The 23,165-nt window shown below is 38.3% G+C and overlaps 2 protein-coding genes across 2 annotated transcripts in view; one reads left to right on the forward strand and one right to left on the reverse strand.

The window, feature by feature from the left end:
- The window catches only part of LOC141445604 (protein O-mannosyl-transferase TMTC1-like), a 308,979-nt gene that overhangs the window by 229,790 nt on the left and 56,024 nt on the right, over positions 1-23,165 (reverse strand).
- Positions 14,229-22,022, forward strand: LOC141445603 (uncharacterized). The gene is made up of 2 exons (XM_074111446.1): positions 14,229-14,509; positions 15,023-22,022. The coding sequence occupies exon 2, from the start codon at positions 15,732-15,734 to the stop codon at positions 17,103-17,105; it is 1,374 nt and encodes a 457-aa protein (XP_073967547.1). The 5' UTR covers positions 14,229-14,509; positions 15,023-15,731; the 3' UTR covers positions 17,106-22,022.

Consider the following 23,165-nt stretch of genomic DNA (forward strand, 5'->3'; position numbering starts at 1 on the left):
GCTCAGTTGCCCAGTTATCTCTTTTAATGTGTCATTCACCTTGTGTTATACAGTAATGTCCTGTGGGACGTAATTCGCAGGAAAATAGAATGGATTCGAAAAATAGCATTGCATGACTAATTCCGAGCGACGCGTCTCTCGCATTATAATAAATGCGCGCGACAAGGAAAAGGGTTGGTGAGGAAAGAGAACAATGTACACTGTCGAGAGGCTCAGAATGGAGTGCGAATTACATCGAGAGGCTGCGGCAATGGCTCGAATATCAAGCAAGGGTGGTGATATTATGCACGAAACTGAAACTGAATAAAGAAATTCTGATTCGATGACAAAGGATTATTGCGAGTAAAATGAGTTAGTGTTTGTCGTTTGAACTGGGAATAACTTAAGTCTTTAATTTTTTGACTAGCCGTCGCACGTCACTTCGTATACGAACAATTTGTTTTATCGCTATTCTATGGGAAACTATGCAATTTGGCGGGATAAAAAACTAACGTTTGTTCTTCCCAAATTTCATCAAAATCAGTTTAGTTGACTACCTTTTTTAGCGTGAAAGTGGAAAACAAGCTCACATTTGCGTTTACAATATTAAGAAGTTAAGATATATATGTTACTCTATGACCTATTTTATAACATTCATCACAATAATAATAATGATGTAGGCGATGGTGATCACTTACCATCAGGTAAGCCGCCCGCCCGAACCGCCAGCTCGTTTGCCAGCTGTTTGATAAAAAAACATTTTTGACAATGACAATAATAAAGTGGATGATCATATAATGTATTTAATTAGTATTTCAATCAATTATAAGTCGAAATTATTGTTATTAAAACGAAAATTTTATGACTTAATTTTCAAATTTTTGAAGCCAAAGGCACCCAATTTGTAGAATATCTACTCGTATGTCTAATTAGACACAAACCAAGGACGAACTTACTTTTACAAAAATTGAAATTGTAAGGACATATTTGCATTTGACGTACAATATGAGTGTAGACGACGCATGTACAAAGTTTAAATAAAGAGTTTGTATACCAACGCTGTCTAGCAATTGGCCACTAATAAAATTGGAAAGCATGCAGCGCGGAAAGAAAACAAAAGAATATCGAGAGTGCTGTCATAGTCCTTGTCCGCGCTGCGTGTCCAGTTTTGCATTATTATTAAAAAGTTGTTTTATTTTACTAATTTACACTCTAAAGATCATTATACAGTCTACAATTTTGGTACATCGAACCGAATAAATTAATTAAAACCAGTGCAATAGTTTTTTCATAGTTTAAATTCAGTGTATATAGAAATAATGTTCAACACGCCACCACCACCTATGACACGGCAACGTTGCCGCGAGCTAGCTGCAGGAGAATCAGCTCGCTCGGCGATGTTCCATCTACACATCGGCAACTTCCTTGTGATTCTACATTGTCCAGCCACCTCCCTCCGATGTTCGCTCAAGTAAGTCGAAAAAGTCATCAGCATCGTCGGTAGCAAGGCGGAAGGAATTAGAGTTAAAGGCAGCCGAGGAAAAGGCGCGCATCGAGAAGGACCTCATCGACAAACGACTCGCGGCCGACTTAGCTCGCCTCGACGCTGAGTCTGATAGGGAGGACGACTTTATCAGTCACAGCCACAGCGAGAACCACGAGCCCTATAATTGGTTAGATAATCAACGTGTAAATATGTCTCCCTTGCCTGTGCAGCATGAGCCGGTCGCGCACTCTTCCGACCGTGCAGCGCCTGCACAAGCCACAGACATACTACAGTTGGCTCATGCAATCAAAGACATGATGGATCAATCATCTTCTCAACGTGAAGAACGATTACTAAGTCGCTTAGCCATGCCGCGTGACCTGCCTTTGTTCAGTGGCGACTGCGTTGAGTGGCTCCATTTCAAGAATGCGTATGACGAGTCTGTGTTGACCTGCAGTTTCTCAGAAAATGAAAACCTGTCTCGGCTTCGACGAGCTCTACGAGGCGATGCTAGGGAAGCTGTCACCGATTTGCTAATCGGCAATACATCGCCCGCAGCCGTCATGGAAGCTTTAGAGCTAAAATTCGGTCAGTCAGAATTGATTATTATTAACCTTACAGCAAAACTACGCAAATTGCCTCCCTTGCCTGCTTTTTATCAATATGACCTTATTAACTTCGCCATGAAGGTAAATAATTGCTTGGCAACAATTCGCGCACTGAAACAAGACGACCATCTCCGCAACCCAGAGCTTGCATCAGCTATAACATCAAAGCTGCCCAGTACATTACTAGGAAAGTGGACCGACTTTGCGTACGATCGGCTGCGCGCCGGGGAGCCAAAGTTAGTGTTACTGGCTGAATTTTTGAAGAGAGAGGCTGAAAAAGTTTCAATCGCGGGTACACTTTATCAACCGCGTGAATTCAAGAGGCCGCTACCCGTAGACAATCCTGTCAAGCGAGCTAGTGACTGCTATCCAAACCCTGCTCGACCCATACTTGTTACGGTAAGCGCTGAACCAGATGTTATGACATGTAACTTTTGTAAAAAGGCCGAACATGCTTTACCAGATTGTCGAACATTTAAACGCGCCATGCGTAGAGACAGATGGAGGTACGTAAAGGCTCAAAAATTATGTTCGCGTTGTCTAATAACGCACCATGACATCAGCACATGCTCTGCCCCAGTTTGTGACTTCGAACATTGCCGCCAACCTCATCATCGCCTTCTACATTGGAAAAATACAACCTCTGGACAATCACGTGAACCTGTGTACTCGTATGACGATCTTGTTTGTCTGCCACCATGGACGCCCACGCCGTCGCCTGTCGTCCCTTGCACCGCGGCCGTTTTCGTATGACTGACGCTACAGTGGGCACAAAACGCAGTGTTTGTGGAGCACGTCAAGTGTGCACCGGAACGCTGCGCCCATATTGTTGACAAAGGGCCGTTTGTTGACCCTGTATGCGTTATTTACGATCTTGTTGAGAAATGTAGCGGTTTTGAATGTACGCCCATTTAATGTCGGTTATTAATAGTGACTTAATTCGTAAGTTCTGGGTTGCAAAATTTATTGAAAGTGAACGGTAAACTTAAATTCGTTCATCCGGCGTATGTGTCGTCGATATGTTTGTCAATAGTGTTTGTTTACTTATTTTATATCGCAAACCAAACTGAGACATTGATGCACAGAGAAACCGAAAAGAGACCAGCACTGGGAATCGAAAGGTCTCAGCCATCCGTGCTGCGTGCTATAATCTCTATACCACTGCTGGATGAAATCAACGAATTTTTCCTATGCATACATATCTCAGGTTGCTGGTTTTTACTATGCTACTTAAGCAGCAGACTAGCGACATGCATGGACCGGGTCGAGTCCCGCGGTCTACTTTTTCTGGTTTTTCTGTGCATCCATGTATCAGTTTGTATTTTGATATGGTTTTACGGGGTACCCGTAAAAGTAACAAATTTGGAGTTGAAATAAAAAATACAAAAAGACTCCAAAAAACCAATCATACTTATTTTATATAATAAAGATGGTATGGTGGTATGGTGCAATGAGATGTGTAGCTGGTTAAAGCGAGTACGAAGAGCGAGCGAAGCGTGTCCGTTTCAACTTGAGCAAAAGCCCTTATCATATCTGTCCAGGTGTTCGGGTAAAGATCTGAAAAAAAGATTCCTAAATTTATATCGAACCGTATTATTCTAAACTTGTATGTTATTTGTATATATAAGTATATACGTAGGTGACGGAAATACAAAGGTACATGTCATAGATGTAGCATTTCGCATTGTGAAATAATAAGACAAAAGGTTGATGTCAAAAAAGTGAAAAAAGGGGTACCCACTCAAGAAAAGTGTATTTTTAACCCCCGACACAAAAAGAGGGGTGTTATAAGTTTGACCGCTATGTGTGTCTGTCTGTCTGTCTGTGGCACCGTAGCTCTTAAACTTGAAAACAGGTTTTCTAGTAATAGTTTTCAACATGTTTTATTAAAGTTGGTTCAGCCGTTTTTGAGATATCAAACTTTGAAGTGACAAAGTCGGGGGTTTTCCAACATGTTATTCGTTTTTGTTTTCTTGCTCGATGAATAACGACGGAAATTGTACTTTTGTGCACGAGTCCGACTCATGCTTTACAGATTCTACAAATTCTGCAATACGTCAGTTCTACATTCACCTGCATATTGTATTCTTTACAAAGCTTTCCAATCCGAACCTGAATAAAATTGGAGCTCACTCAATCAACAATTCATGGAAAACAATAAATACCGAAATCAATTTGTTTTTCAATCTATTTGTCGTCGCATGGGATGAGATGACATGACTTTTACCGGACAATTTATTAGGTATTATACAGTTTCTGAGAATGTATTTGGAGCTTATTGTGTATCTAGTTGAACAAATAATAATTATGTTAGATGTACCTTTGGTAGAGCTTATCGTAGTAAATTTTGTAAATACGGTTATATAGGTAAGATAACTAGTAACAAAATTCCAGGAACCACAAGATGAGGCCTTAAGGTAATAGGAGCGCAATAATATCTAAAACATAGACCGTACTCGTCAAACTAAAAACACTAAACTTGGCGATGGTAGGACCTTGTGCAAAGTCCGCCCGGATTGCTACCACCATCTTGCTCACTAATCCTGCCGTGAAACAGCAGTGCTTGCATTGTTGGGTTTCGGCGTGGAGAGTAAGACAGCCGGTGAAATAACTGGCACTTGAGGTATCCCATCTTAGGCCTCTAGGTTGGCAACGCATCTGCAATCCCCCTGGTGTTGCAGGTGTTTATGGGCGGTGGTGATCTCTTATTATCCGGAGACCCACTTGCTAGTTTGCCATCCAGTTGAATAAAAAAAAAACTAAACTACATTAATTCAGCGACCTTTAGCGTTTATTCGAAGAAACAATATAAATCATTTTTTTTTTGTTTGTAGCGTGACAGGCGAGGTCAATTGGGCTCTAGGACGGCGTACATTGTTAATACTATTTAAATTGTATGACAAAGGGGACAACTAAAGACTTCATTATTTTTAAAAGTAAATGAACAAAGGCTAAATACCGTTTGAGCAGTAGAATCTATGATAACTGCAGGGTGTGGCCTGTAATAGGAGCAAATAAAACAGGTTAGCGAGGGCTAAAAGATAGGTGAAATATCCCTAGATGGCGTTAGTATCGTGGGATTTTCTTGACGTTAAGGTATTGCTTGCAATACGGTATTTGACAACTCCTGAATATGCCATATCTTAATACTATTATGAAAATATAGATGTACAGACAGTGTTTAGCGAAGAGAAAACTGAAATCAGTTGAAAATTGGATTTATAGTGATTTTTTGAAAAATCTATATACCTGTCTCTTTCTCAAACGCTTTTCTCTATACAGCAAGTATGGCGATAATGGCGTGTGACGTCACATGCCAGTATGTCTTTCTCTGTCTAATCTTGAATTTCACACCTTTATTACTTTGTTATTTGTAAAGGTAGCTTAAAAATTGTTCCTCTATTCGATAACAGGCATTGTGTAGTTTTAATTTATAAAACATATACAAAATAGTCGAATACCGTATTGGCTAATAACTAAATGAGTCACTCAAGCTACATTTGCATACCAAATTTCAAGTCGATGCCATTGACCGTTGAAGAGTTCTGTCCTGCGGAGACAATCCTGGTTGAAATACCAGGATATCACTACCAGATTATTACATTGTCATTCAGTGTACATATGTATGCAAATTTTCAGCTTCACCGGAAATCGGGAAGTGGGTCACTTGCAAGATTTGACCCGCATATACATAGGTACATACATTAAACAAACATACATTGCAAGTTAAAACCTTTAAAATCGGTTTCCGAAATTTTTTTCGAAATCTAATTGACGGACTAATAATAATGTAATGTGTGTTAATTTCAATTTTGGTTCTTTTACCTTTTCATTGTACTTGTAGTGTCTACTCTTGTGTCTGATATCCTGTCAATCGTTCAAAGGTTAACTGGAAGAGATCCCTTTAAGGGATAAGTTCGCCTTTGTACATCTTATTATCCTGTGTTATGTTTTTTTCATGCGTTTTATGTACAATAAAGAGTTTTACAATACAATACAATACAATGTATTTCTAGGAACTTGCCTATTTGAACGTGGTTTTCTCAAAAATCTCGTTCAAAGTGCGCGCAGTGGTTGGATATTACAATATTTTGTGACATGTATCCCTTAACATCATCCCGATCTCACTTCCGACCCATAAACTACACGTAAAGCCGCACAAAGTGACCGTATAATCTATTTCTAATCAAAAACGTGTCGAAAACCAACGAAGTTAATAATCAAGTTTCCACGTGCAACAGAACTTGTATCAGTGTATCGAGTTAGGTTCCGACGTAGAGGAATTAACCAGTATACAATTTGTTTAAAAAAAAGTTTCACCAAAATACTGGCGATTACTGTGAAACAAGCAGATATTATAATAATATAGATACTATTATTCCGTACTTCAAAAGAAAAAAAAGGAATCCTTATGTAATCACTTTGTTGTCCGTCTGTCGGTCTGTCAAGACCCTTTTCCTCAAGAACATGTGGAGGTATCAAGCTGAAATTCATTTCAAATACTCAAGTCAAGTCAAGTCCCTTGGAGCTGTGAAAAAATCAAGCTTCTAAGCCAACACAATCAAAAGATACAGCCGTTTATGCTGTAAATTTTCGACACTCGCAAGGGAATCAAAACCTACAGGGTACTTTCCGTGAACTCAGAATCTTGAAATTAGGTACAAAGCAACATCTTATAGGACAGATAAAGGAAAAATTGCGAAAAGCATAAATTTTTAGTTACATCATAATAATAAAAATATTTGTACGGAAGCCTCGGTGCGCGAGTCCAACTCGCACCTGCCCAGCTTTATTATTATTATGATCGATATTATTCATCATCGTCATCATATCAGCCGTAAAATTTTGGACATAAGCCTATGTTAACTAACAAATGCTTTGTCCCTTTCTAACAAATACAAATGTCGAAGTGACAGATAAGGACAAACGAATTTTAGCGGCATTTTAACTCAAATAGGTTTGATTGTCGTTTATGAATAAGGGGGTTAGTTACTTCGGTTGGAAGCAGCCTGCATCCACTGTGAACCCGCGGTTATAACCAGAGGCCATGTTACCTAACGCGATCGCAATCAAATGACAGTTTTTTATGCGAATTTTGTCATTTGATTACGTTCGCGAACGTCGGAAACGTTACGCAACACGGCCTCAGTGTGGCCTCAGGTCATCCACTCATTTCGTTGCCGGCCGCTTCTAATGTACTTAATCCACTAGAGGTATATGGAGAACGCCTATGTCCAACAGAAGACGTCCTACGGCTGATGTTATGATGATGATTCAAATTCAAATTCAAAAATCTTTGTTGCTACCAAAAAAAAGTAAAACAGAAAATAATAATAATGATAAAACTGTTTGTAAATAAAAAAAAACTGAACATAAAATATACTGTGTGACAATGGGTCCCGGTTTCAGCATGAAATCGAGGTCCAGCGCTGATTTTCAGACTGAGTCCTAAACAGACCTCGGTCGGACGCGAACAACAAGGAATTAGCGGAGCGTTTGTGTGTGTGTGTGTGTGTGTGTGTGTGTGTGTGTGTGTGTGTGTGTGTGCGTGCGAGTATGCGCGTGCCTGCATGCTTATCGTGAGGTAGTGACAGGAATTCTTTTGTACTGGTATAAGCTGCTTATGCTGTGATTGCTTGAACTTTAACAGAGGCATGATGATGAGATTAAGAAGTTAATAATGAAGCTAATTTGCGCTATCCTCGACGATAACCCGTATCACTCTATTGGTTGCATCCTCTGAGGGTTCTGGCGTATTTCCGCCTCCGGAGGCCCGATTTCAAATGCTAATGCTGACTCTTAAATTCCATTCGAGATTACGACGCCTTCACGCCCGGTGTGTGTGCACTGGCTCCTTAAGTTTTACCTGGGAAGCTTATTAATAGTAAAAATCCGTGTATGCATGCGTGTGTAAACAGACAACTCGTACATTAACATCTGCCATAGCGGAGCGTGCCAAAATATACAGTGTGTTACTGGTAGCCAGGCTTTTGTGAAGGGAGTTGTTAACTTTTAAAACAAAATACAATTGCCAGCAATGTACAGCAAAGTAAATTGGCAGGTAACTGTAAATGAAAGCCGACAGATACTTTGGTTATTTTATTACTGCTTTGGTTATTTAATTTGCAGTACACTGCTGGAAATTATAATTTTGTTGGAAAGTTAACAAAGGCTGAATGACACAATGACTTTTATGAAAGTCTATTTTTAAGCAATCTATCTGATCCTTTTTGTCGCATAAACGGCTGAATAGTTTTCAAAATAAAAATATAAGGTATCATTAGATTCGTCAATACTGTTGGAAGTGGCATAGAGTATAATTATTATTTCAAAATGGCGTCCATGAAATAAACATTGAAGGGGGTTAAAAAAAATCCATTTTAGCAATATGGGTCGATAGGTATCTAAAGAAAGCTAAAACTTTGCGCATTTTATAAATAACTAATTGGTAAAAAAAGATTCTTGTTAAATTAATTATTTTAAAAGGCTTAAAATAAACATAGCAGTGTGCACGGCGTCGGACCATCGCAGCGTCTGCCAGCGAACTACTCTTGAATAACCCAACGAGTCTTGACACTTGTTTCTGCATATTTGAACCACCTTGGTAATTTTTTAGCTTCATTTTTTAGATAAAAATAAAGAAATATCACTTTTTACTTCACATCAATTGACTTATTACTTGCTCACACTTTTTGATGACCCGATAGCCAAGTAATTAGAGAACCCGGGTTCGATGCCCAATCGGGGAGGATATTTGTATAAAAAACGCGAATATTTTGTTATTGAGTTTTAAACATTTAATATGAATTTATGTAGCTTTGATTTGTTTGGGGCTCAGTTAAATTGGTGTCAATTCTCCCATGACATTTATTTATTTAATTATGAGCCACCGGCGGGTCCCACGGCAGGGAAAGTGTTAAGACGTCGTGCGCAATGTACGGGCCCCATTACAGCACAACGCTGTTGAATAACTCAGCGACTTGGCTCTGTTTTTGAATATTCGAACGCGTTGAATTTTTTATTCGATTGCTTTGCTCGAGCTCGGCTTGTTTCCTGCTCTGAATCGCTCTGGGATTAGCGCTAAGATATAGAAAGATATAAGATGTACTACAACTGTTTGTCTTAAGGTCTTATTTTCTGTTCAGTTTGACAGTTCATTGATACAAACTATTTGCAAATTAAGTTTTTTGACTAATCATATTCTTTTATACAGTCGAATAAACAGAGCCATGTTGCGGTGGAACCTTCGTGATAAACTTGTCGAGTTGACATCCTATACTTTTGTCAAGGAAATGATATTGAAATTGCTTATCAGAAGGGTGTGTTCACTAGTTCCATTGACAGTACTATAATAGTTCCACTCAATCAGTTTGTCCGACTGTACATAATTAATATAACTTTTCTGTCATTTTCACAGGTAAAATTGTAAAATTCACAAACTTATATTAGTATACAGTAAGTAATAGAACGAAAGGCAAAGCTGATACCTGGTTGATAGTAAAGTGGAGTATGTGTTGTAATAACATACTTTTTATTAACCTTTAGTTGCTTCTTTTTTAGTTGCTCAATCTCAACCTGACGACCATTCACAACCAACCGGGTTCTAGAGTCGTGCAGGACGCATTTTAGGTATAACATTATCAGCTAACATTTATGTAATTTTATTAGTTGTTATTGATAAGATTGTAAATAATACAGGAGGTTATAAAATAATGGTTTACTTTTTTATTTTATCACTACCACAAAAAGATGCTAAATTTCCATAAGCCAGGCATCATAATCATATTTATGGTCTAAACATTAATGGGTCTCTTTCTTTGCCTTTCGTTCTGATACATACTGTATTATAAAATATTGATAGATAGAAACTAGTCTATGAATTATTCCAGATATCCAGCTGTCTGAGTACCAAGTTTCATCCAAAACTGTGAAGCTGTTTTAGCGGGAAAGAGTAAAAAACATATACACACACACATACTCACAAACTTTCACAATTATAATATAAGTAGGATTAAAACTTTGATCATCAAAAGCCTCTGTAATTATTACCTGACAAGTTTTCAAGGAACTATCAACAACTATTACTCCTCTATAATTCCAAAAACAAAACAAAAACTACTCCAAAAACAATCAATCAATACAATAACGACCAACGTTTGTCCAAACAAATCGCCAACTGCCACAAACACGTGTCATTTGTCGGCATCAATCATGGGGGACTTAGTTGGCGCACGTTGGACAAATATTGGATTACATTATGATTGATTGGGCCCAAGTTTTGTGGACAGCAACTAATAGTTTCCAATCAATGCGTGGAGTTGATTACGCGGCTGTTCATTCTGCTACATCCGACGAGAACGGGAACATAAACTTATTAACACGAAGAATACAAGGGTAAATTGCTGACTGTAATTTCGTCAATCAAGCTTTATATAAAGAAGACATTTCACATTCACAAAGACACACAAATACAACAAATCAAAACAAAAAAAAGCAGCAAACACAAATAAAACAAAAAAGAAATACAAAAGTAAAAACACACGATTTTGTGTGTCCCCGCAAAAGTGAAACAGCCGCTGACAGCACAATGCTGAGATGTTAGACGCCTGCAGTGCTGATATTCTGTCAGAACCACAGACCTGTATCGAGATACAGACAGACAGATACCTTGCGTGTAAAAAGTTTGATCCACGGTCAAAGTTTTCTCCGACCGAATGCGCGATGCGCTTTGAAAAAGCCGCCGCTAGAGTCGCGGCGGCACACCTTTGAATCGCTTCTGCGCGCCTTTGAATCGTTACCGTGCGGTCTTGATTTCCCATCACTAAATCTCGCTCGTGACTTCATCGTAGGTACGAAAAAATTCGACACGCTAGGTTCTCATACAGTTTTAAGCGCTCTTTTCGTCTATCTCGATATTAGGTCTGTGGTCAGAACGGTCTGTGACTCACGGAATGATAAATAAATATACTAAACTTATTCACGTAAATAATTTTGAGAAATAAAATAGATTTAGTTATAAGTAAACAAGAATAAATTACAATAAACCATCATCATCATGAGTTTGAGGAAGAACTCCCGAAGGACGTAAAGGTTTTTTTTCCACGTTGACAATGCTTGAACGGGATTTCTTTTTTACTAGATTACTAAAAAGATTTCTATTAAAACTGGATAGGTAGGTACCAGTGGCGAAGTGTGAGATATTTCCATGGTAAAGCCGAAGCAAAATCGCTCACATCTTTCACAAATACTGAACGTTCTGTTGTCCTATTTTGTAAATATTGGGCAAGCCGGTGGAAATCGAGTTCTATAGACGCATCGCCACTGATAGGTACGACAAAGATGATAGCCTAGACTTGGATTGACCTATGGCCTCTGAAAGTAGAAGGTTTCACCAGACTGCTGTCTTTAAGAATCTATACATATTCAAAATTACATTATAACGAGTATTGTTAAAGCTGGTGCCCGCGGCTTCTTCTTTTATAAGAACCTTCTCCTGACAATAGCAAACACCACAAAAAAAGAATTAGCAAAATCGGTCGAGCCGTTCACGCGTGATGCCGTGACCAAGGGAAATAGGGATACATTTTTATATATTCAAAAAGATTATCTTCTTTCGTAAATCCTCATTTGATTGCTTATTTTATTTAATAAATAGGTAACACGCAATATACACAATGATTAACAAAAATAAATAATAATAGAACTTAAATTAATATACTTTAATCCTAAAAAACTATAATTAATCGCAGTGGAGGCAATGGGTCCCTGGTCGGCTGACATGAGGGCCTTCATGGGGGCCTTGTCGTCCCGGCTGATAGAGACCTCAGGAGACCCCAGAGCTGGCGCTTACCTCTCCCAGCGAATTTCTCTGACTGTACAGAGAGGTAATGCCGCCAGTGTAATGGGGTGTATGCCGCAGGAGGGCCTCTTAGATGGTGTTTTCTTTTTATAGTTAGGTATATTTATGTAGTTTTTATTTATTTTGTTTTCTATCATATTAAAATTAATTACAAATATCACCCAAGTCGCTGCTATTGTGCAGGGTGCCCATAAGGCTGGCTGCATTTCCTCGTTGTATGGCAATGCCAACACGTTGACCGAGTAAAGAGCTATTAAAATTATCTTCTTGTAGTAATTCTTATTTTCTAACTCTACACTCATATGACAAAAACGACCAGTATTAAATTATCTAAATTGTATGCAAGCTCGATAAAATATTAAATTGGTGTATTCGTAATTTCTAGATTTGCAAAAATACATTCTAGTGTACCTTCTACACTCAATTCTGAGCAAACTGCTTCCAGGTTTTAGGTTACTTGATTAACACCTTGCGTAACCGAGATGAACTGAATAGTGCATTATATAGGTATTAAACTTGTGGCATAGTCACAAGGCAGTGAGAATAAAAATAAATTGAATAAAAAAATGTGTACTCCGGGCTTTCCTGCCATCGTCAAAACTCAACAGCGCAACCGCTACTTAGTGGCAGAATTACTAGTAACTAGTAAGGTGAAGCGATCCAGATGTAGCAGTAGATCCTAGCACTCGGAAAAAAAGTAGAATGTACAGACATTCAATAAATAAAGTGTGGAATCCCGCAAATTCCAAGTAAGACGTTATGTTCCGACATCCGGCAATGCTACGGCATATTACAGCTCCCGGGGGGCGCAACTTTTCTTCCTTGGGGAAATTTTTCACAAACTTTGAACTTTATCTTGATAATCGACGTTTTAAAAAACAATTTACGGAACTGGGTCGGGGGATGTACCGTTCTTTGAGGCGTTTTGCATAAACGGTATAAAATTAGCGCGATCTCGTGAGATCGGTTTGTACAATAACAATGTGTGCTTTGGATGTTTTCCTTGGCGAAAATACTTTTTTTATTTATTTAAAATGTTCGCCAAACTATGAGACAGTTTGTTGGCGTTGCGCTCAATCAAATCTTAAACTACGATAAGTTAGGTACTTTACACTAAGATACCTAAATATCTTTGTTTGTTAAATACCTATGTTAATGTCACAAAGTTCAAAAGTGTAAAGCTGATTTCCATGCAGCGTTGGGGCAGGAATTCGAATCTCATTTGCAATGTAAATGTGCAATTATTACCTAATATTATGACATATTTATTGCCATGCCCGTAGAGACCTTTGTTGTATTTGTCTTTATTGGTATAATAACTGCGACTGTCTATGTCGCTGAGCTAGTTTGTTATACGTATTTTTGCTCTAGATTTTATACTTTTGACGACCAGATAGCGTAGTAGTTACAGCACCTGACTAGAAAAGTTGAGGTCCGAGTGTGATCTCTGCTAGAGTCAGATTTTTTGTGAAAACTATGAATGTTTGGACACGATTTTTGGATTTTTATTGTGGATTTAAGTGTGTTTATTTTAGTTCAAGTACTTTTTTATTGCCTATAGTTCTATCTAGATTTATATTCTGTTTAAATACGTACTGTCTGTGATACTAGCTTTGATTCGTTTGGAACTAGGTCAATTGGTGTCGATTGTCAATTGGGGAAAACTTCGTGTTTTTGCATGAAAAGGCAATATCTGGAACATTGTGCAAGATCCGCCCGGATTGCTACCACCATCTTGCTCGCTAATCCTGCCGTGAAGCAGCAGTGCTTGCACTGTTGTGTTTCGGCGTGGAGAGTAAGACAGCCGGTGAAATTACTGGCACTTGAGGTATCCCATCTTAGGCCTCTAGGTTGGCAACGCATCTGCAATACCCCTGGTGTTGCAGGTGTTTATGGGCGGTGGTGATCTCTTACCATCAGGAGACCCACTTGCTCGTTTGCCATCCAATCGAATAAAAAAATAAAAAATAAAATAAAAAATCCGGAACATTCCTGCTACTAAACCGCAATTGAAACTACTTTCCTGATTTTTTTTTATGGTAGGCGCAAAGTTCCCGCAGCACACAAGCAAAGTTGCAGAATACAGCTTGCATAAAAAACATGTCAGTCGTGCTAAAACCAGCTGTATTTTCGAATTCAAGGTATCCTTTTCGGACCACTGTTTTAACTTAATACGTTACAGCGTTCCTCTGTTAAGTTTATGCTACGATTTTGCCCGTACTTTTTACATTAATTAAAAATCTCAATAACTAGACAAAATACTTAAACTAGGATCCGTCTGACTCCGAGTAGAACAAATCAACATAAAGGCGATTTAGCTAATAAAATGCAGTAGGAGTTATACACGGAGGTTTAGCGCTGTCATTGTTTACGTCGGGGAGAGGGTCTCGCGCGGCTGAGAGAAGAGGTCACTCCTTTTTCGCACTGAACCGCAGACCGAACTAGACACTTCCAAATTTAATTGATGGTCACTATTTTTTAATCAACCTAAGTTTTAAACTTAGTAATCATAAAAAAGCCTTTGCTTTGTACATTTCTACATTAAAATCAAAAGTGAATTGTGTTTGCCCCGACTGGGTGAGTGTTGCAATTTATTACTAATATGAATCAGTAGATAGTTACTGTAATGCCTAATTTTACTTATTCTATCATGTGTTTGGCTTGCTTCATACATTTGTTATTACGTAGTAATTGTAGATAAGCTTTTGAGGGAATTAAATATCAAAGTTATTTTTAGTTGCATATTTATCTACCCACTTGTCAAAAAAATAAATATTATAATTGTGTTTTTAATATAATTATGAACTTAAAACGTTCAATAATATTAAACCCCAGCTACTTTTAATTTACTGTCACGAAATTGGAAATCCTTATATGAATAAATCACTTCAATTCCGCTTTTTAGTATGACAAAGTACTTCTTACCATATCGAGCTGATTTTGTATGCTGCTGCAACATCATTGATCACTATTTAATGCTTTTGGTAGTCATCCTGCAAGTAGTGCTTTCATCTTCACCTCCCGCTGGATGTTGCAGTCAGTAACGTGAAATCAGACTTTTCACTAAATGGCCAAAACTGCATATTCCAGGGTTTTTGATACCAGCTGCGAAGATCGAGCGCCTTAACCCACTCCACCACATCTACTGACCCGCCAACGTTCCGGAACTACCCGTGACGTCACCGGACGCGCGCAACTACTCACCGCGCGCCGCACTACAGGGAAGTGGCTGTCCATAAGACGGTGTTAAGTGCTCACGGCTCATTCTTTTAATTGTAAAGTTTACTATATAGTGAATTTCTAAAACCCACACCCTGAGGTACTTCTGCCTATAATTTAGCGTTTGGCAAAAATATTGTATTCTCCTCTGTTTAATTTAGATTATAATTGTAAAATCATTGCATTTGCTTTTATTTCTCTCCACTAAGTAGCCAAGCGTCACAGTGGCGCCATTTTCGTAGGAATTTCACTGAGCCGTGTTCACTTGCATTCGTTTAAGGTGTTTTGTAGTTATCTTTGGTGTTGGTTGCTTTAGCTATAAGTACGATCAATTTATCACCAAAATTGTGTCTTGCAACCATTTATTTGCACTGTTATATTTTAGATTGCAGCTTTTGCGACTCTGACTATCACTACACTTAAAACTATTTTTTTATATAACCTACCCACATTTTTGGTGATACCAGTTAATAAATCTTAAGTTGATTACTGCGCTGGGAATTTTGCTTTTCTGCTTCTGTTGATTATTATAAAAAAAAACTGCCTTGTAAAATTGCAACACACACCTACTTTGAGGAAAATGTCTTATCAAATCAAATATCTTTCACTACAAAAAACCGAACTTGAATATGAGGTTGGTGTTAGGGGAGGTTCTACGGGAGAATCAGTGCAGGAACTTAGAAAACAAATTGTTAAATTAGCTCCAGTGCTGCCACCGGAGGATATTTTGGAGTCTCATTTGGACTCAAAGGTTGATTTGTCGGAGGTTAAGGATACTCTAGTCAAAACAAAAGAAAATCTAGACATTCTTAAAGCTAAATTTGATAAAAATGTTTACTCTAGGACAGAAACAATGCTACATCATATTTACTATAGACTAATAAGGATAAATAGGGAAGAAGCTACAGATTCCCTATATAAGGAATGCTCTCATACTTTTAAGCAGCATTTTGCTCTTCTTAAAAATTTAAAAATGCAAATACCATCCACTGCATCGAGCACAGCGGAACCACTGTCTGATATTATTTCTGTCACTTGCGAAAAAAAACTTGTTTCAGATGTTGTCGGCAAACTAAGATATTCTGGTAAATCGTGCGTTAGATCTTTTATACAAAAGGCTGAGGAATTGGTTATCTCTAGAAGTATGCCTAAAGACAAGCTGCTGACTTTTGCATACGAAATTTTTACGGATGACGCTCTTCATTGGTACCGGTGCATCAAAGACAAGGTTGAGTCATGGGATGACCTAGTTAAACTTCTTAAGCAGGATTTTAGTCAAAGTGACTATGACTATCGTCTACTGTCAGAGATTAGGATGCGTACTCAGGGCGAACAAGAAAATATTTCTATCTATATCTCTATTATGCATGGTATGTTTTCAAGATTAAATAAACAGCTTACAGAAGAAGACAAATTAGAAATTTTGCTGCATAATATCCGACCTACTTATGCCAGTACACTAGCAGCATCTCCTAACATTAATTCAATCGATGCCCTTAAGGACCTCTGCCGTAGCTATGAGAATATTCAGTCTCGTACAGCACAGTTTCATGAACCACCAAAAATAAATTCCGAGATGCTAGCCCGAGAATTTGCTTATAACAGGCAATCTCCTAGTACGTCATTCCACAAACATAATTATCACAACAATAACGGTTCTCCTACTTACAAACAAAATTATATCGACAGATTCAAAAACTATAAACCTAATTATAATAACAATTCTTTCAGTAAAAATGATTCGGAACACTCAAAAAAAACAACAGTTAATTCCTTAAATACACCGACTAGCTCAAATACTCCAGTACTATATTGCCCAAGATGCCGCGTGAATACTCACTCTCTGGGACAGTGCCATCAACCGCATTATCCGATATGCTTCAAATGTGGCAAGAAAGGAGTTCGTTATCCGGATTGTTTAGATTGCAGAGCAACGTCTACCCAAAAAAACTAACTACTGTGGATTGGGTGGGCAGTGAGTACGATGAGACTAAGGTCACTAAATTTGACAGTTCTGAATGGTCTAATTGGTTAAATTTCATCTCAACTTTCTTTTCGTGCTACACTGTCTCGTCAATCCACAACCTACAAATAGATTACTCACGTCCACACGTTTCCGTCACATTGCACGATAAACCAATTATTGGTTTACTAGATACGGGATCATCGGTTTCTATATTGGGAAACAACTCTCACAAATATTTTACTAGCAAAGGTTTTGTGCTACAAAGAGGGAAACCTTTACAATTTATAGCTGCAGGTGGTCATAAATTAAAAAGCATTGGTTGTATTTACCTCCCTGTAGTTTTTATGAACCAAGCACACACTTTGGAGATTTATGTTGTTCCTGATATACAAAATTCATTAATTCTAGGCATGGACTTCTGGAATGATTTTGGCTTATTTCCAAAACATTTAACTGCGGTGGTAATGCGTTCGGAATCTGATGTCGCTCTTTGTGAGGTCACTGTAGATAAAAACGCAAATTTATGTAGTTATGATCACCTCTCTGAAGACCAAAAAATAACAGCCGACCACATTATTTCACAGTTTCGTAGAAATTCTTATGAGGAACGTGGTCTTGGTAGGACTACGCTAATCACGCATTCTATTGACACTGGGAATGCTGCCCCCATTCGTCAACGATACTATAGAATGCCATTAGAAAAGCAACGTGTTTTGATTGAGCAACTAGATGAAATGCTTAATGAGGACGTAGTCGAGCCTTGTGAAAGTGCATGGTCCTCACCTGTTCTACTTACTCCTAAAAAAAACGGACAGCTTAGATTTTGTCTCGATAGCCGAAAACTCAATGCTATAACAAAGAAAGACGCTTACAGTTTACCGTATATATCAGAAATTTTAGACAATTTACGCGACGCCAAGTACCTGACTAGCTTGGACTTGTCTAAAAGTTTCTGGCAAATATTAATCAGAGAGGAAGATAGATGCAAGACCGCCTTTTATATACCAACTCGGGGTACATTTCAATTTAAATCTATGCCTTTCGGTCTTACAAACGCGCCAGCTACACAACAACGATTAGTTGATCAATTGTTTTATGGTCCAGAATTTGAACATAAAGTTTTTGTTTTTATTGATGACATTATAATAGTGTCACCTACTTTTGATCAACATATATCACTGCTTGTGCGCGTTTTGGAAAAACTTAAAACTGCGAATCTAACTATCAACTTCGAGAAGAGTCAATTTTTTAGAGAACAGCTCAGATACTTAGGCTATGTAGTAGATTCTAATGGTTTACATGCTGATCCTGAGAAGGTTGCAGCTATCGTTAACTACCCTCCACCAAAAAACCGTAAAGAGGTTCGACGTTTTCTTGGTACTGCATCATGGTATCGCCGATTCATACCAAATTTCAGCACACTGGCTGCGCCATTGAATAAACTGACGTCCCAAGCTAAAACTGCACCACCGTTTAAATGGTCTACTCAAGCTGACGATGCCTTTAAAGCTCTTAAAAAATGCCTTATTTCTACACCTGTGTTGTCATGTCCTGACTACTCGCATCCATTCGAGGTTCATACAGATGCGAGCGATGTGGGTATTGGCGCGGTTCTTACACAAACTTTAGACGGCGTAGAGCGGGTCGTAGCATATATGAGTAAATCACTATCTAAACAAGAACAAAACTACAGTGCTACAGAGCGCGAGGCGTTAGCGGTTTTAACAGCAGTTGAACATTGGCGGTGCTACCTTGAAAATGGTCACAGGTTTGTTATTTACACCGACCATTCAGCTCTTAAATGGTTTCTAAACATTAATAATCCTACAGGTCGCTTAGCTAGATGGGGAGTAAGACTTTCTACATTTGACTGTGAAATTAGACACCGTCGCGGTTCCGATAACGTAGTACCAGATAGTCTTTCTCGTGTATGTGTTTCAGCTATAAATACACCAATAATATCTAACTTAATTCAGAATGTTATCGACCCTTGGTATCGAAATATATATAATGGCTGCCAAAATACGCCTACATCGTTTTTAGATTACCAGGTTATAAATAACAAACTGTATCGTTTCAAAAAAAGTTTGAACCCACTAACTAGAGACTTCGAGTGGAAAGAGGTCATTCCCCTGGAAAATAGATCTAAGATTATAGAAGAAAATCACTCGTGTCCTACAGCTGGACATTTCGGCATATTAAAGACATACAAAAGGCTTTCTCTAAAATATTTTTGGCCAGACATGCACCGCGACGTGACTAATTTCATAGCCAATTGTGATGTCTGTAAATCCTATAAACACGCTAATCATACAACACTAGGTACTATGGGCCGCCCTAAGGAGTGCTGCCGACCCTTTCAAATGTTAAGCATGGATTTGGTTGGACCATTGCCGCCATCTAGAAATCAAAACACGTTCCTTTTCGTCGTGACTTGTTGTTTCACTAAGTACTGCCACTTGTTTCCAATAAGGCGTGCTACAGCTGAAATTCTTTCGCGTATTCTGGAGGATAAGATATTCCTGGTTCACGGTATTCCAAGCACTGTAATAATGGATAACGGTAGACAGTTTACCAGCAATATCCTGAAACTCCTGTTTGCTAAATATAAGATCCCTAATGTCCTGTATACCCCTAAGTATACTCCACAAGTGAACAGCGTAGAGCGCTATAATAAAACGGTACTGACAGCAATTTCTTCTTTTGTAGAAAACGACGATCACAGATCATGGGACGTTAACGTATCTAAAATACAGTTTGCCATTAATTCCTCTACGAACGAAGTGACTGGTTTTACACCGTCCTTTCTTGTTTATGGCCGGGAATTAGTAACCTGTGGTTCCCATTATCTGGACAAGGATGACATAAAAGATCTCATATTTTCGCCAAGAGACGAATATGCTGAAAATCTAGGGGTACTGCGGAAAATATTCGACCAAATTCAATGTTCCTTACTAAAATCACACTCTAGAAACTGTCGTAGCTATAACTTACGTCGGAAACATGCCGATTTTAACGTAGGTGATTTTGTCTGGAAGCGCACCTACTATCAGAGCGATAAAGATAACAAATTTGCAAAAAAACTAGCTCCAAAATTTGTAAAATGTCGCATAATTGCTAAAAAGTCACCACTTGTTTTTGTACTCCAAGATCTGCATGGTAATAACATTGGTGATTGGCATATAAAGGACATCAAATTAACGAATTACAAAGTATAATTAAATAAAACCTATCACTATCTATACTAAAGTCTCCTTTTTATAAAATTATTTTTAATATAAAACCTATAAGGGGTTGAAACTATCTACCAAATACACCACCACAGTTGTTAAACTAATTATGGCACTACCTGCCATAGTAAGATTAATAAGGTATATCTAGCTTAATGCAATAAATTAAAAATACATATAAGAAATAAAGAGACCTGCTAATTTTAAAATCTATCTTAAGCTATTGGCGAGTATTTAAAGAAAATACTCTGTGTGAAAGGAACTGTAACATAATTGAATGTGTTGTGGTTTGTATGACAGATATTGAATTAATGGTGAATATGTGTGCGTGAAGGAAGTAATCGAAGGCTGTATGTCGAACTGGTAGCTTCTGAGTTAGTGATGTGATAGCGAATTTTACTTAGGCAAAATTCTACCCAAAAAGGGAGGGTATGTAACGTAATCGTTACAGCGTTCCTCTTAGTTAACAATATTATGCTACGATCTCCATATTATGTACAAACTTAAAAATAACAATAAAACTAGACAAAATACTTAAAGCTAGGATCCTTAACTACGATAGAACAAATCAACATAAAGGCGATTTAGCTAATAAAATGCAGTAGGAGTTATACACGGAGGTTTAGCGCTGTCATTGTTTACGTCGGGGAGAGGGTCTCGCGCGGCTGAGAGAAGAGGTCACTCCTTTTTCGCACTGAACCGCAGACCGAACTAGACACTTCCAAATTTAATTGATGGTCACTATTTTTTAATCAACCTAAGTTTTAAACTTAGTAATCATAAAAAAACCTTTGCTTTGTACATTTCTACATTAAAAATCAAAAGTGAATTGTGTTTACCCCGACTGGGTGAGTGTTGCAATTTATTACTAATATGAATCAGTAGATAGTTACTGTAATGCCTAATTTTACTTATTCTATCATGTGTTTGGCTTGCTTCATACATTTGTTATTACGTAGTAATTGTAGATAAGCTTTTGAGGGAATTAAATATCAAAGTTATTTTTAGTTGCATATTTATCTACCCACTTGTCAAAAAAATAAATATTATAATTGTGTTTTTAATATAATTATGAACTTAAAACGTTCAATAATATTAAACCCCAGCTACTTTTAATTTACTGTCACGAAATTGGAAATACTTGTATGAATAAATCACTTCAATTCCGCTTTTTAGTATGACATGACAAAGTACTTCTTACCATATCGAGCTGATTTTGTATGCTGCTGCAACATCATTGATCACTATTTAATGCTTTTGGTAGTCATCCTGCAAGTAGTGCTTTCATCTTCACCTCCCGCTGGATGTTGCAGTCAGTAACGTGAAATCAGACTTTTCACTAAATGGCCAAAACTGCATATTCCAGGGTTTTTGATACCAGCTGCGAAGATCGAGCGCCTTAACCCACTCCACCACATCTACTGACCCGCCAACGTTCCGGAACTACCCGTGACGTCACCGGACGCGCGCAACTACTCACCGCGCGCCGCACTACAGGGAAGTGGCTGTCCATAAGACGGTGTTAAGTGCTCACGGCTCATTCTTTTAATTGTAAAGTTTACTATATAGTGAATTTCTAAAACCCACACCCTGAGGTACTTCTGCCTATAATTTAGCGTTTGGCAAATAGATTGTATTCTACTTTGTTTAATTTAGATTATAATTGTAAAATCATTGCAATTGCTTTTATTTCTCTCCACTAAGTAGCCAAGCGTCACACTGTTAACAACATTACACAGACAGTAATTCAACACACGTAGCGGTGAGTCGAGTCGGTCAGTAATCGAGTCAACACTGGTAGTGAGTGAGTCGAGTAAGTCAGTAAGTGATTCAACTCACGTAGCGAGTGAGTCGAGTCAGTCAGTGGTTGAGCTAAAACTGTTAGTGAGTCGAGTTAGTCAGTGAGTAATTCAACTCACGTAGCGAGTGAGTCGAGTCGGTCAGTAATCGAGTCAAAACTGGTAGTGAGTGAGTCGAGTAAGTCAGTGAGTGATTCAACTCACGTAGCGAGTGAGTCGAGTCAGTCAGTGATTGAGCTAAAACTGTTAGTGAGTGAGTCGAGTTAGTCAATGAGTAAGTCGACTCAGTGAGTGGGTGAGTCAAATCAGTTAGTGAGGGAGTCGAGTCAGTTGTTGAGCAAGTCAAAACGTTAGTGAGTCAATTTGTTTATTTATTTCTTTCATCAGAGCAACAGCAAGCTTGCTTACCTCATTCGTGCCCTCTCCCTTCCCGGCTTCCTGTTTCCCGCTCTGCACGCGCTCCTGGCTGGTACTCCTCTTGTAGTTCAGCTCCGGCGAAGGTCCGAGGATCTCCTCGCGTTCTATCACCGTCATCTTAGTCCCTGGAACAATTTGCAGATTACAGCTGTGGGGGCATTCAAGTAATACACATTGATCCTGCTTCCCCTCCCCCGTGTAACGCACCGTAACGTTATTCTGTTACCCTTAATGTTACGTAACACACAAATGTCCATTTGTACTCAAGTCTTTAGCTTTTCTTTAGCTGTTTCCCGGTTGAAAATGGGTATTTTTGGTTAACTGCGCTGGCAAGACAGCATGAGAGCATTTATAGGCCAAGAACAAAAACTGATGATGCGAATCTCTCACTTTTGAAGACATTATTTATTTATTTATTATTATGGGCACAAAACGGTACAATAAAACTTACATTGTAAACAATGACATCAAACATTGACCAACAAAGTTGCCACAGGTTTTAATTCCAATAATAAGGTAAAAAAGGGGTAAAGAAATAACAAACACACAGAGAAAAGAAAAAGTCTACGACTTGCAAAAGAGAGAACGTGCATATAGTATGA

The sequence above is a fragment of the Choristoneura fumiferana genome, chromosome 2 (genome assembly GCF_025370935.1).
Source record: "Choristoneura fumiferana chromosome 2, NRCan_CFum_1, whole genome shotgun sequence".
In the NCBI taxonomy this organism is placed as follows: domain Eukaryota; kingdom Metazoa; phylum Arthropoda; class Insecta; order Lepidoptera; family Tortricidae; genus Choristoneura; species Choristoneura fumiferana.

Bases quoted from the DNA above. Each gene is read 5' to 3' on its own strand.
- LOC141445603 (XM_074111446.1), top strand. From the start codon at position 15,732: ATGTCTTATCAAATCAAATATCTTTCACTACAAAAAACCGAACTTGAA.